The following is a 15,622-nucleotide window of genomic DNA, read 5'->3' on the forward strand; positions in this document are numbered from 1 at the left end:
GGGAGTCTGCTTCTCCCTCTGACCCTCCCCCCTCTCATGTGCTCTCTCTCATTCTCTCTCTCTCAAATAAATAAATAAAATCTTTAAAAAAAAAAAAAAAAGAATAAACATCGGGGGTCTTTGTGCCAAAACCTCTCGCCAGCACAGGGAATAGAAGCCACACACACAATGACAGGGGGGCCCAGGCAGAGAGGGTGGAGACAAACGGATGCGGAGCTACGGGGGGCAGGGAGGTGCTCGTGAGGGAGCCCTGTAGCGGTCTGATGTGGGACACCCTGGGCACTGCAGTGCGTTGCATGGTGACTCCCCAAAACGATACAGCCACGTCCTGGAAGCTGGGAAGGTGACCTTATTTGGAAAGAGGGTCTTTGCAGATATAATTAAATTAAAGGGCTCTGGATGAGGCCGCCCTGTACAAGGTCCTTACAGGAGGTACAGGGAGGAGAGGAAAGGGAGGAGCAGGCCACGGGACGATGAAGGCAGAGACTAGAGAGACGCGGCTGCAGGCTGAGGAATGCCCAGAGAGAGGCAAGAGGGATTCTCCCCTACAGCCTTGAGGGAGCGAGATCCTGCTGACACCTTGCTTCCTGAATCTGGGCCTCCCAAGCTGTGAGGGAATACATTTCTGTGGCTTCAAGCTTCCCCGCGTACGGTAATTTGTTACGACAGCCACAGGAAAGAAAGTAGGTGGAATCCCACACTGCCACTTACTGTGCAGCCTTGGGTAAATTGCTTAACCTCTCTGAGCCGACTTCCTCATCCACAAAACAGGGCAATAAGATCTATCTCATTAATTCGTTCATCAGATATCTACTGAGTATGTACTATGTTCCAGGTGCTGGGTTAGGGACTAGAAACACACGGTGAAGGAAACCAGATGTGGCGCTGCCTGCCTGGAGCTACGGTGTGAGGGGAAGCCCGCAAAGAATCCAGTAACTGTTCAACCACAGCCATGGCCTCATGGTGCTGGGACGAGCATCCCAGGCAGAGGCCAGAGGCTTCCCCAGGGAAGTGCTGCCTGAGCGGAGGGAGGAGGGCAAGAGGAGCAGGACGCTCTGTGGGCAGGGGAAGGGCACCTGCGAAGTCCATGGAAGCACAGGCACTCAGGGAGGGAGGTCGGCATGGAGAGCGGGAAGGGGTGTGCTGAGAGATGAGGTGGGGCTGGGGCCGGGGCCAGCCCACATGGGCCACCCTCCTGAGGGCAGGGGGAGTCACGTGGGGACGGAGCCGGGAGCCAGCATCGTCCCACGTGCCTCTGGAAAGATCACTGAGTTGCCGTGCGGAGACCAAACTGCTGGCCAGAGTGGGGGCAGGAAGAACAGTGAGGACACCCCTGCCGTCATCCAGGAGTGGGTGATGGTGGCTCAGACCAGGGCGGTGGGTGCAGCCAGGGAAGGGACCAGATTCAAGAGCTACTTAGCAGGTAAAACCACCGGACCCTGTGAGGAGAGTTGAAATAATGGCTACGGAGCCCCAATGGTGTTTGGCACGAACGAGGGGCTCACTGGCTCCCTGACTACACAGGGTTCCCTTTCTTTCCCTGCACTAAAAAGACCATGGGGGATGGTCCCACAGGTGGTAAGTTTATAGAACTTAGAAAAATCAACTCACCATCCTTGAGTGAGAAGCTCAGAAGGTCCTGGGGAAAAAATAACAGGAATTAGCAATATGTTGATAGGTAATTAGCCTGCTCCTGGCCAAGCCACTTGTCACCTGCATCACTCCGAACAAGTCACTTAACCTCTCTGTGGCTCAGTTTCCTCATTTATAACAAGGGGAGGATCATACTACCTACTTACGCTCATAAAGTTGCTTTGAAAATTAAATGAGTTAGTATTTGTAAGGTACATAATAAGCACCATGTAAGTATTACATTAAATCAATGGTAAATATTCAATATGATAATTTACTATTAGCTATGATCATCATCCTGTGATATTATAATGATATATTTTATTTATTTATTTATTTAAAAATTTTATTTATTTGAGAGAGAGAGAGAGAACATGAGTGAGTGGGGGTGGAGGAGCAGAGGGGGAGTGAGAAGGACAAGCAGACTCTGCACTGAGTGTGGAGCCCGACGTGAGGCCCAATCCCAGGACCCTGAGATCAGGACCTGAGCCAAAACCAAGAGCCGGACGCTCAACTGACTGAGCCACCCAGGTGCCCCCAAATGTTTGATCTTTCAACTATACCACCCCACTAGAAGCGATTTTCAGACTGACTTTGTTCTCCTTTCCCCAGAAGCCGCCCCCTGGGTGGTGGGTGTACCTGAATGATCACCAATGGGTCGTCCTTCAAGATGGGGTCCTTCAATAAAATCGGAGCAAACACATCTGCGCCTTCGCCTCCCAGGCCGTTGGCAAAAGCAGTCATGGTTGGCAAGACGGCTTTGGGCAACTCCAGCCACTTCACGAGGCCCGCCACAAACTCTGTGCAGAAGGAGCTGAAAGACAGACGTGCCTTAGATCCCCAAGGCTTCCAGAACAGGTCTCACAAGGCCGCTGGGAAGTGTAGGTCAGACGCAGTCACGGGTGGGAACAGCCAGCACGTACGGAAACCACGGTGACGGTGGCCCATGGAAGAAGATGGACAGCCAGACACCTAAGGGGCTGAGGAACCAGAGGTGCAAGACACCACGTCGGGTGAGAAGCTCACGGCAGGGTGGACACAGGCACGGGATGCACACACCCTCGGGCCGCGCGACACGCCGGGGGAGGGGGGCGGAAGCGTGGGCAAGGTGGCTCTGCTCAGCTGAGGCAGCCCTCTCTGCAGCGGGAGGAGGCCGTTGCCAAAGGGACATCTGAGCAACGCAGCACACTGCCAAGTAAACTGACCTCCCTGTGCCTCAGTTTCCCTATCTGCAAATGCATTTAAGAGACCAACCTCATAAGGCTGTTTGAGGATTCAACGGGACAGTGCACATGAAGCCCCCAGAGTAGAGCCTGTAGGAGATGCCCAAGGAATGTCGGCTGGCCTCCCGACTTTTATTCCTAAGGTGACCAAGGGAAGGCAATGGAGAAGAGGTTTCAGAGTCGGGCTCTGACGTCCAGGGCCTGGGGGGGGAGTCCTGGCTCCCTCGGTGACTGTCTTCATGCCCGTACTTCACCTCTCTTAGCTTGGTTTTCCTCTGCTATAAAATGCGGACGATAACAGGATATGCCTCAGAGACTGGATAGAAAGATTAAGTGACATTGTAATAGGGCCTGGCACTTGATAACCCCCAATAAATGTTAGCTACTGCTAGTACAGTTATTATCATTTGCCCCGTGGCAATCTACCGGGATAACCCCGGGGCGGTTATGTGGGTATGTGCGGAGGCAGGGAATGACTTCATGAGCTAAACATTACTTACAGGTCAACGAGGGCATGGCCTGGCCCTGTGTCCAGGAAAAAAATCTTGGACGTAGAAAAGCATCTCATCATAAGAGAGGAGGGGTCAAGAGCACAGACTCTGGTTCCAGTCCCAGCACGGCTACTACCTGTGTGATCTTGGACAAGTTACTCAACCTCTCTGTGCCTCAGTTTCTTCATCTATAAAATGGTGGCGATAATGAAGAAACCCATTTCATAGGGTCGCTGAAAGGATTATGTTAACATTTGTCCTTGTACTTAAACAAAATCTGGCCCATATAAAGCGCTACATATGTGTTTCTTTCAATGAAGAAATGAGGGGTGCCCAGATGGCTCAGTTAGTTGAGGAATCGGGCTCCCTGCTCAGTGGGGAGTCTGCTTCTCCCTCTCCCTCTTCAGCTCCCCCTACTTGTGCTCCCTCTCGCTCACTCTGTCAAATAAATAAATAAAATCTTAAAAAAAAATAAATGAACGAATGAATTAATGAATACGTACATAAACTGGCAATACAGCAACAGATTACATAACAGTGTTCTAGACTGCAGGGCTTTGGGAATTGCTTCTAATGTGCTTGCTGGTTTAGCCAAAATGGGTGAAAATCAGCAGCAACAATGATAACAAATGACAATCACAGAGCAATGATCCTTCAGCCTCTGGGCCAGATAAGTGCTTTATTCACACCGACTCATTTACGTCTCACCACATCCCCACCAGAGAGGGAGGTGTTATTTTTACCCCCAGTCTAGAGATAAGGAAAGGCAGCCCCAGAGAGCTGAAGTGACAGGTCTAGGGTTCATCTATCTCCACGACACCAGAGGTCTTGCTTAACCACAACAGACACTGCTCCTCCTCAGTGATTACCTGCCTGGGCGCTCACCAAGCGCCGGGCGCTAAGCAGGTCCACCAAACATTCCCTTGCGTCCTGGCCCCCACTTGCTGATGGAGCACCTGGCTGCAGACGTTAAATCAAGGGTCTCGGCACTGGGAAGGGGCAAAACCTCACCCGAAATCCAGGGTTTCTCATCCTGAGTCCAAAGCTCCTCCTACTCGCCAGGGGCTGGCAAACTACCCATGTGGGCCGGAGGGGGCCTGCAGCCTGCTTTTGTTCCAATAAAGTTTTATTGGAACACAGCCACACCCATCCTCTGACTACTACAAAAGCTACATGGCCTGTGAGCCTAAGGCACCTGGCTCTTCACAGAACACATGTGCCGTCCCCTGCTCCCCCCCATAATTTCTCCACATTTAATAAACAGAGTTAATTGTAGGGAATGGCATCTGCGACGTTTACGGCTCAGATACGAAATACAGTAAAAAAGGCTTGCTTTCATGTCCTGTGTGGAACAAAAACGTCCACAGGGTGCCTTCTAAAGATTACTGAAACCAATGGCCTATCTGAGTTGTAACATGGTCAAAATTGTTTTTCAAATGTGTTTTGGGCCTAAGAACACAGAGATCAACCACGTGGAATGAATTGGCCTTCTGAAAGGGAAACTTTCAGGAAGGAAACACCCCAGGGCAAATGCTTCCGGGCTTCCGGCCGGGCAGGAGCACGTGGGCTTACAGTGGTACCCAGATGTGTGTGTGTTTGCGGGGCGGGGGGCACACAAGACAATGACTCGCTTCTCTATGTGCCCTCCCAGGAGGTGCTCAGCACAGGCCTGGCACACAGTGCAGGTTCATGAACATTTGTTTATGGAAACAAAGTACACAAAGGTCTTCCCCCACCATGTACCGGTTTGTGGGGTACACCGAGCTGTACCAGAGACTCTAGGGGCTCACAGGTGAACAAGGCAGCTCCCGCCCTCCAGGAGCCCAAACTGGAGGGGTGGTGGGTGTGGGAAGAGCTGCAGGGCAGCATGGTGGCTGCAGGGCTGGGTCGCTGAACATATGGCTGGAGAAACACCCTGGTCTGGGGCTTGGGGAGGCTCTGGGAAGGCTTCCTGGAGGTGACGCCCAAGGAGACGAATACGCTCAAGTATTCAATCCGGTGGGAGAGATGAAAAGACAAACAAAACAAATAAAAACCCAGGTAAGACCTAAGGCGTGGGAAAGTTTACTCATGGGGGACGTTTTTGGGGTAAGTCTTGAAAATACTGCAGACCCAAAAACTTCCTGTCTTTTCCTGCTCCCATCTGTTGTTTCCTGTCACAGTAATGGTATTTCTGTCCTTCTAGCTCCGCCCACCACCTGGAGCTTTGGGGCCATAGTGAGCTCCTCTCTCTGCAACATCCACAGCATCTAATCTGTCCCTGAGTCAACTCTGTTCTCCCCGAGGAAAGTCTGTCTCACCTGTGCGCCCCTCCTCCTGGTGTCATTCAACCTGTCCATCTTTTGTTCCTGTGACACCTGGTTTAAACCTATCCAGGCACTTACCCTGTCTTCTAGTAATGGTAGTCAGTTATTCGGGTGCTCTACCCCAGATTATAAGCCTCTAGAGGGCAGGAGCCAGGCCTTGTTTTTCTCCCAGCAGTACACCTAGTATAGAGTAGGTGCTCAATAAATGCATGTTGCATGCATGAATAAGTATCTTTTCTCCCATTAGACTGTGTTCTTTTTGAGGGCAGGGAGTGTCTGTATTCATCTCATTCATGTATACCTTCCATGTAATCATACCTGGCACACAGTAGGTGCTCAGAAAATGCTTGGTGTAGGTAAATGAGTAAGTACCGAATGAGGTATGTCTTATCCCCCAGATTGTGAACTCTTTAAAGGTAAGGACAATGACTTTCTCCCCTTTGCCGGTAGCGCCCAGTAGGTGGCCTGGCTGTTAATAATGGCCTCCTTGAAGAAGCATGACATTCCCTCTGTGATACAAGAGCACTCACCTTTGCTCAGGTTCTGGAAAGAGCTGGGACAGGGAGATGCCACAGAGGGCAGCATAGGCAAAGCGGCTGGCCTCGGCCAACTCGCGGCCCGTGGGCAGATGTGGACCTCCCTCCACGGCCGGCTCGGCCACCAGAGGCAGCCTCTGGCTCGCTCTGTCCCGTGTGGCCATTTCCAGCCCTGCAGGATAAAAAAAAAAAATCTCTGAAAAATGCAACCAGGGGGTAGGTAAAAGTTACTTAAATGGGACACAATGACTACCAATCATGAAAGAAAAGGCTGATAAATGAACCTTCATTCAAATTAAGAGCTGCTATTCATCATCTTCAAGAGAGTGAAAACACACACCATGGACTAGGGCAGATATTTCAATGTGTATCAACAAAGGATTTGTACCCTAGTATATAAACAACCCCTATAAGTCATGAAGAAAAAGAAATAAGGCAAATTTAAAAATGGGCAAAACACCTGAACAGGTACTTCATAAAAGATACCCAATGGCCAATAAGCACATGAAGTTCCAACATTGTAGTCATCAGAGAAATAAATTAAAGCCCCAAAGAGACACTGCTACTTACTCGTCAGAATGGCTAAAATTAAAAGTCTGACAATACTAAGTGTTGATGAGGAAAGGGACACAGAACTTCCACATGCTGCTGGTGGGAGTTATTTGTGGTACAGCCTTTTGGAAAATGGTTTGACATTTTCCACTAAAGCTAAATGTATGTCTTTTCTATGCCCCAGTAATTCTACTCCTGAGAAACGAGGACTTATGTCCACCAGAGGGCATGTACATGAACGCTCCATTCACAGCTTCATTCACAATAGTCCCAAACCAGAAGCAAGTCACATGTTTGTCCACAGTGGAATGGAAAAACTGCACCATATTCAGACCATGGAATATTACAAAGCAGTGAAAAAGGATGAAGTCTGGCTAACCACAACAACATGAGCGAACCCCACAGGCACAATGATAAGCAGACATACTTATCTGTGGAACTGTGTTCATATGAACTTGAAGAACAGGTCGAACCAATCTAGGGTGAAAGAAGATGGAAGAGAGGTTGCCCATGGAAGGCAGTAAGTACTGGCTCAGAAGGGGCACAGTGAGGCTTCTGGATGATGGAAATGTTCTGTATCTGTATCACCCAGTGTGATTACATGGGTATAAATATATTTAAAAATTCATCAAGCTTAAGGCTTAAGACTTAAGATTTGTGTACTCTAGGGCAATCCTCTTGGATCCCCTCCCTCCTTGGGAGCTTTGTACTATCACTTTGCTATCACTCAATAAACTGCTTCGTTTCCCACTAAAAAAAAAAAAAAAGATTTGTGTACTCTATATATGTTACATTTCAATGAAGGGAAGGAAGGAGAGAAGGAAGGGATGGGGGAGCTCTCCTTTTTCCCCTCCCTTTATTCTTTCCTTCTTTCCAAGGGGCAGAAGGGGAAGCAGGGAAAGCAGGGGAGGGGACAGACCAAGCCAAGTCAGACATCCAAGGGGCAGGAAGGGTCCTAGGAGTGAGTACTAGGAAGGGAACCTTCCTTGACCACAGGGCATTATGGATATGAATGCAGGCTCAGGACCAGACAGACCTGGGCATGAATCCAAGCACCTATGGAGCCCTGGGCAACTCAACCTCTCTGCACTTACACTTCTTCATCTGACAATGGGACTATAACAGTATCTGCCTGGAGGACCTAGATTGGCAGCAAGTGACATAGCTATGTGGGTTAGTATTTGTAAAGCACTTAGAACAAAGCCTGGCATTGGACTCATGCCACATAAATGTTTGTTAAAGAAATAAATGCATTAAACAATCAACAAACACGGGGCCTGGGTGGCTCAGTCGGTTAAGCATCTGACTCCCCCCACTCGTGCTCGCTGACATGCATGCACACTCTCTCTCAAATAAATAAATAAATAAATCTTTTTAAAAAACCAACAAACAAATCAATGAAATGCTCAGCACAGTGCCTGGCACATAGCAGAGGTGCCCACATAATGGCAAGAGCTAACATTATGTGCCTGTTGCTGGGGGCCAGGCCCTGGGGCTGCAGTGTTAATGCGCCCAGTCTCAGCTGACTCTATGAGCCAGGCACTACCATCATGTCCAGTCTGCAAACAGAGGAGAAGTAACTGGGCCCGAATCACACAGCCAGTAAATGGCAGGCTGGAGCCCAAAGCCAGAGCTCTTGGCCACCACTTCTGCTTAAACACTCATCATATTATCAAGAGATTTCGAGTCTAATACCCACACTCCGCACTGGCTTTGGTCCCTAAATTCATTCTCATCCAGCTGAGCAATAAAAATTTTTGTCCTTGATCAAGAGATTTCGAGTCTAATACCCACACTCCACACTGGCTTTGGTCCCTAAATTCATTCTCATCCAGCTGAGCAATAAAAATTTTTGTCCTTGAAATATTACTTCTACAGAGGACTTATTTAAAAGTCTGTGCATGGGCGCCTGGGTGGCTCAGTTGGTTAAGTGACTGCCTTCGGCTCAGGTCAAGATCCCAGAGTCCTGGGATCGAGTCCCGCATCAGGCTCCCAGCTCGGTGGGGAGCTTGCTTCTCCCTCTGACCCTCTCCCCTCTCATGCTGTTTCTCTCTCTCTCGCTCTCTAATAAATAAATAAATAAAATCTTTAAAGAAAAAAAAATTAAATAAATAAATGAATATTTAAAAAAATGAATAAAAGTCTGTGCACAGCGAATATTTCATTAGCTTTGCAAAATAACCCTGAAGTAGTTAAAGGCAACAAACCAACATCTGTACAGCATATAACAGTTTACAAAGCACTTTCCAATGCAATTAATTCTCACAAGTATCATGTAAGGTTAAGTATGACGTGAACCATTATGATTCACCCCTCCTATAGCTGAGAAACAAACTCAGAGAGGCTAAGTGCTTTTCCCTGCTTGCATTCTGGTGGGAGACAGGGGGCACCTGGGTGACTCAGTCGGTGAAGCGTCCGACTCTTGGTTTTGGCTCAGGTCAAGATCTCAGGGTCGTGAGACTGAGCTCCACATTGGGCTATGTGCTTAGCGCAGAGTCTACTTGAGGTTCCCTCTCCTGCTGCCCCTGCCTCAGCTCACTCGCTCTCTTTCTCTAAAATAAATAAATAAATAAATACAATCTAAATACAATCTTTTTTTTTTTTTTTAGTTTTATTTATATATTTGACAGAGAGACAGCAAGAGAGAGAACACAAGCAGGGGGAGTGGGAGAGGGAGAAGCAGGCTCCCCGCCGAGCAGGGAGCCTGATGGGGGGCTCGATCCCAGGACCCCGGGATCATGACCTGAACTGAAGGCAGACGCTTAATGACTGAGGCACCCAGGTGCCCCAATAAATAAATAAAATCTTTAAAAAAAGAATACAGCAATACATGATAATAATCTAAGTAACTTGCCCAAGATCATGTAGTTAGTGGTGGAACCAAGATTCACACTCAGGTCTGACTGTAGGATCCACGCCCTAAACAACTGGGTCAGGAAGCCATCATCTGAGAAGAACAATTAGGGTGAGGGGCTACGAAGTGATGGGGTAGGAGGGGGTGACAACGGTATATGGTTGAAAGGTGTCTGCAGGAAACAAGGGGACAGCCCAGCAGGTGGATGGGAGAGGGTATTCCGCAGAAGAAACTGCGCCATGGTAGAGACAGACAAGCAAACAGACGATGACAAACCAGCAGGACAAACACTGGGATTGGGTGGGGGTGGGGTGCACAGATGGAGGGATACAAACAGGGGCCTGCAGCCCAGAAGTGGCTTCCAAGAGAAGGTGGCGTCAGATAGGGGTGGGGTGGTAGGAAGAGCACGTTCTGGGCACAGGGGATGGCATGTATCAAGACCCAGAGGTAGAAGAGAGAAGATGCTTTTGAAGAACCAAAAAGATGCTCAGTGTAGCCAGGCCTTGGACAGTAGGTGGGCATTGAGGGGTGCGAGGGAAGAAATGAGCAGGTGGGGAAGCTGCTGGGGGCCACACCATGCCGGACCACGTTCTTCCAGCTCAGGAGTCAGACTTCATTGTAAAGGCAGCGGCCACGGGGATGCGGAGTAAGGGTTTGTGGGACCTCTCGGTACTTATTTTGCAACTGCCTGTGAGACTGTAATTATTTTAAGACAGAAAGCTTTGAAAAAAGCAGCAGGATGTCTCTACAGAATTTTAAAGACCTTTTCTTAAGTTCTAAGTAAATGAAAAATAAATGTCCACCTCACCCCAAATGAACTAGTGCGTTTAATAAACACATATATGTGCTTATAGGCGCCAGGTGTCACCCCACACGCTGCGGGCACAGCAGAGACAAAGGCAGACAGCACCCCTCCATCGTGGAGGTATGTTCCCACGAAGGAGACAGACAATATGCAAACTCATAACATTTATTTATTTATTTTTTTATTCTTATGTTAATCCCCAAAACTCAGAACATTTAAAATAAGACAATCTTAAATAATGGTGAGGTTGTGAAGGAAAAGAAACCTTAAATAACACTTACCCAAATTTCAGGAAACAGTTGTTGGCCTCCCCTCTCTAAGTCTGAAAACAGGCTGTTCAGCTTCTTGAAGGTTCTTGGAGAAATATGCCAATTGCCCTAGGGGAAACAAACCAGAAAAACCAGCCTGTGGGTCCATAGGGTGTGGGATCTGGAGGAGGAGAGACAGAGGGATCGGGTTAGCCTGGGGCTCAGGGGAGCCTCGCTACCACTTCTACCTACTACCTCTGGGCCTTGGCCCCAGCATGATCTCAGGGTCCTGGGATCGAGCCCCACATCGGGCTCCCCACTCAGTGGGGAGTCTGCTTCTCCTTCTCCCTCTGCCCCTCCCCCTTGCCTGTGCTCTAGCTCCCTTGCCCTCTCTCTCTCAAATGAATAAATGAAAAAAATCTTTAATAAAAAAAAAAAGATGGGGCGCCTGGGTGGCTCAGTTGGTTAAGCGACTGCCTTCAGCTCAGGTCATGATCCCAGGGTCTTGGGATCGAGTCCCGCATCGGGCTCCCTGCTCTGCAGGGAGCCTGCTTCTCCCTCTCCCACTCCCCCTGCTTGTGTTCCCTCTCTCGCTGTGTCTCTCTCTGTCAAATAAATAAATAAAATCTTTAAAAAAAAAAATAAATTAAAAAAAAAAAAAGATGTCTGTTACAGGAATGAATGAATGAACTAGCTTTTAGGCTTAAGAGCTAGATTTTCCTGCTAATTCTCTCCCCAAAGGCACTCCTGTTCTTACACTTAAATTGAGCATCAGATGAGGAAGGGAGATGGGGCAGGGGCCAAGTATCTGGAATTACCCAGGGTCCCCCAAAACTTCAAATAATCTGAGTTTCATCCTAACGGCCATTTTCCATGCCAAAGAACCAGAACATTATTTTCTGCCTCTTTAATCCTTTTTAAAGGAGTTATCAGGGATAAGGCCCTTCTCCTGGATAGCCCCTTCCCCTGGGGCGTGAGAATGTGCCAACACCACGCCTACAAACTACGAGATTCAAGCTATGAGTCCATTCATGTTAGAAAGACGCAGAGAAGACAAAACGGCTGGAAGGATATTCTCCCAAATTCTCTATGAAAGGCGAGATACCGGAGACTTTTCTGGATTTTCCCAATTTTCTGCCATAAATATGTGTTGCTTCTGAACTCTGAAGAAAGCTCCCTAGTGTATGTGGAGGCCAGCAGAGTGTCTCTATCTCTAAGTAGGAGGGTCTTGGATTCTGGACCGTTGACTGTTTTTCTTTATTGTTCATGTTTTAAAAATTTGCGGTAATGAGTATATATTGATTTTAAGATCAGAAAAAAAAGGTCATGATTTTAAATTATAACATTGGTGCCGACACAGGCTCATTCTGGCTGGGGAGAACTGATTCTGCACGACTCTGGCAGCCTGAGATGGGCCATAGTGGGAGCAGTGACACCACAGAAAGTGGCAGATGCTACCCATGACGGATTTTATTTTCCAGAGAGATGGTTAACAGCCTACCACTGGATATACAATATGATTCCAGGTAGGTTTTTTAAAAAAACGTTTCACCGAACAAAAAGATCACAAGGAAATCTAGCCAAAGGTCAATGATCATTGTCTCTCGGTGGCGGGGCTGTGGGACTAGAAGTAATTGGGTTTTGTTCTTCCTACTTTTCTGTATTTTTTAAAAGATTTTATTTATTTGATAGAGAGCACAAGAGAGAGAGCAAGCAGAGCGAGGTTGGAGGTGGGGAGGCAGGGGCAGGGCAGAGGGAGAGGGAGAAGCAGGCTTCCCGCGGAGCAGGGAGCCCGATGTGGGCTCGACCCCAGGACCCTGGGATCATGACCTGAGCCGAAGGCAGACGCTTAACTGACTGAGCCACCCAGGTGCCCCAGTTTTCTGTGTTTTTAACATTTTCCATCCTGAGCGCATTGGTGCTTTTATAACGAAAAAAATTTTTTAATCAAAACCAATTTGGCTCTCGATCCCCAGAAGAAGAGTGCTTTACCTCGAACAGCCCTGGCCCCGTGTGGCCCACCAAGCCCATGGGGCTGAGGTCACACTTAAGTCCCATTCCACTGACCAACAACCAGGTCTTGTAATCAACAAAATGGACAAAGGGTAGTATGACAGGCTGAGGCAATCCCCAGCTACCCATGATGACGTGATGGAGGACTGTTTCCAACCCTGTGGACTGTCCCCTTGGATGGGCTGGGCCCCCAAACTCTCCCAACTGAGGAAGTGTGCTGGCAGCTGTGGGGTTGGAAAATCTATCACCTGAACTGTGTACACTGGTCCTCAGGGGACTCTACCCCTTGCTTGGTCTGATTTGGGATCAGGGTCTGTCTAAGAGGAGCTGAGATTCTCAAGTATGTCTGAGAAGCTAAACTGGTTTTAAGATGGAGTGCTGGATTCCCGCAGTGAGAAAAAGACCAGTGGTCAGGGCCAGTGGTGACTCCACGCCCTGGGGCCAACTAGCGTGCAGAGAGCTGGTCCAGTGGCACCCAGGGCCTAGGAGGTCACTGATGGACGGAGTAACTTCCCAATATCACGGGTCTCCTGGGGATCTGTTCCTGTCCAGGTGCTGTGAAGACACCAAGAGACTCTGAGAGTCCTGCACTTGACCCAGAAGAGCACCAATTGGCAGGGAGAGAACATATACATAGCGAGAGCCAGCACGGCGAACGCTCACCCATGGCTGGACTGCAAAGCCCGGGCCCAGGATAGACGAGCATTACGTCGGCGTGGGCGGTGGCATGATGGTCTATGATTGTGAGTTTTATCTAGCCAGCTACATTACCTACCGCCAAAGAAAATGCTGGCTGAGCTGTTATTATCAGTAGTGGGGGTAGAGAGCCATTCCACAACAGTTGTCCTTGGCTCTGCAAGCACCCACAGTAGGTGCCCAGCCCATATTTGTTAAGTAACGCTGTAAACGACTCAGCAGGATTTCCTCTTGGGGAGATGAAAAGTCCCCAAGTCAGCACCGAGGAGAAAACAAATATGATCAATATCATCCTGGAACATCCTTTAAATCATCCTTAAAACTCCATGACCGGAGCTTTTAGGAGATCACATGCAAGAATGAACTTCTTTTGTGTTTCTTTTTTTTTTTTAAATAAAGATCTTATTTATTTATTTGAGAGAGAGAGAGAGCATACATGAGTGGTGGGGAGGGACAGAGGGAGAGGGAGAGGGAGAAGCAGAGCCCCTGCTGAGTGGGGAGCCCAATGCGGGGCTTGATCCCAGGACCCTGAGATCATGACCTGAACCAAAGGCAGATGCTTAACTGACTGAGCCACCCAGGCGCCCCGCCCCTAAACTTCTTTACACGGCAGCCCATTATGGCCTTTTTTACCCCTTGGAGCAGCCAGTAAAGGCCAAGGTCAAATTTGATGTGAATGTATGTGTATGGGGCAGGTGGGGAGAGGTGTTCTCTTTCTCTTTCCTTCTTTTTCTGGTGAACTGGTTAGAATTGAGGTTTTTTTTTCTTTTCTTTCTTTTTTTTTAGAGAGGGGGATGGAGGGAGGGGAAGAAGAAGAGGGAGAATCTCAAGCAGACTCCATGCCCAGCGCAGAGCCTGATGGCGGGCTTGATCTCACAGCCCTGAGATCATGACCTGAGCTGCAATCAAGTCGGACACTTAGCTGACTGAGCCACCCAGGCACCCCTACAGTTGAGTTTTTAAATGAGCCTGCAGTACGATAACAGAAGCATCACTAGTGGGATAACAACGGTATTATGGGAGGGCTGGGGACTAACTGTTCTGGAGCCGAGGAGAAAGAAAAGCATTTGGTTGAAGAAACCCTTCACAACAAATAGAGCTACAGCATCGTTCTTAGGCCAGAAACTCTGAAGATGGTAGTTCAAAGTTCATACACACACACAACCTTGAGACGGTCCTAGAAGGGAGGATTCTAGGCAGTCCCAGTCCACTCCCCCACCCCGCCCCCCTCCAGCATTTTAGGAGAGAAGCCCATTCATTCGATACCTCTCTCTGGACGTTAAACTGGAAGCCACTGTACTGTAGCATCTCAGGAGGTCTCCATGGCAACAGTTCCAACACAGAAGAATCCAGAGTGTTTTGGACAATCCCACTACAGACCAGAGGAAGAGAGGGATGTTGGCACAGAGGGAAAGTTCCTATCCCATCTCACTTCAGCAGCCTGGAGGATGGGCAGGTGGTGGAGTGGGGGGACAGCGTGCCATTGGGATGGACGCTCAGGTTGTATGACACTCCGTCCACATTACGGTTGCTTCATTCCTCCCCCACTAGCACCCTGGTGCAAGCCAACCTCATCTCAGGTGGATCCCGGCAGGAGCCTCCCCACGGGACTCCTGCTCTGTCTGTTCTCCCCAGTAGCTGTCCACCACGCTGCGGCCAGAGAGCTCCATCTCCACCTGAAGTCATCATGTCCTTCTCGGCTCCAAACCTCCACTAACCCCCTTTCCAGAGTCACAGTTCTTCCAGTGGTGCCTGCGCTATGTGCAATCTGGCCCCTAGCCTCTCCACCCTCCTCCCCCTCTCCCCCTCACTCGCTCTGCTCTAGCTGCACACCCTCCTCGCTGCTCCTGGAGCCCATCAGGCACGCTCTCCCCTCAAGGTCTTTGCATAGTCTGTTCCTTCTGCCCGGAATGCTCTTACTGCAGACAACCACATGGCCAGCTCCCTCACCTCCTTCCTAGCTCTGCTTAAATCTCACAGATCAGTGAGACCACCCTGCCCCTGCCTTTCATCCCAATCCCCTTTCCCTGGCTCCTCTGCTTGGTCCGCAGCACGAATCACTGTCCGACATACTGGATCATTTACTTGTTTACACCCGTTGCTTATTGTCTATCTCTTTCTGCCCTTACGCAAGCACAGTAGGCACTTATAAACATCTGATGAATGAATGGTGGTTTCTACTTGGGAACAACTAAAACATAATGGGAGGCACATGTGCTGAGGAAGGAGGTGGGGGGTGGAAATGGCAAAGTTTGTTATGGTTTAC

The 15,622-nt window shown here is 49.0% G+C and overlaps 1 protein-coding gene across 6 annotated transcripts in view; it reads right to left on the reverse strand.

The window, feature by feature from the left end:
- TMCO4 (transmembrane and coiled-coil domains 4) overlaps positions 1–14,752 on the reverse strand; it is an 82,741-nt gene extending 67,989 nt beyond the window's left edge. For 5 of the 6 annotated variants that reach the window (XM_081817620.1, XM_081817623.1, XM_081817625.1 and 2 more), the window contains exons 1-5: positions 14,623–14,752; positions 10,681–10,828; positions 6,183–6,360; positions 2,272–2,446; positions 1,612–1,639 (exon numbers count right to left, since the gene is read on the reverse strand). In XM_081817620.1, the coding sequence (XP_081673746.1) occupies positions 1,612–1,639; positions 2,272–2,446; positions 6,183–6,352 (373 nt within the window). In that variant the 5' untranslated portion in view covers positions 6,353–6,360; positions 10,681–10,828; positions 14,623–14,752. The remainder of the gene's footprint in view (positions 1–1,611; positions 1,640–2,271; positions 2,447–6,182; positions 6,361–10,680; positions 10,829–14,622) is intronic. The other variant, XM_081817621.1, reaches the window with a different exon arrangement.
- Positions 14,753–15,622: the final 870 nt, after the last annotated feature.

Source organism: Leptonychotes weddellii, chromosome 4 (genome assembly GCF_054177405.1).
Source record: "Leptonychotes weddellii isolate Sample4059 chromosome 4, ASM5417740v2, whole genome shotgun sequence".
In the NCBI taxonomy this organism is placed as follows: domain Eukaryota; kingdom Metazoa; phylum Chordata; class Mammalia; order Carnivora; family Phocidae; genus Leptonychotes; species Leptonychotes weddellii.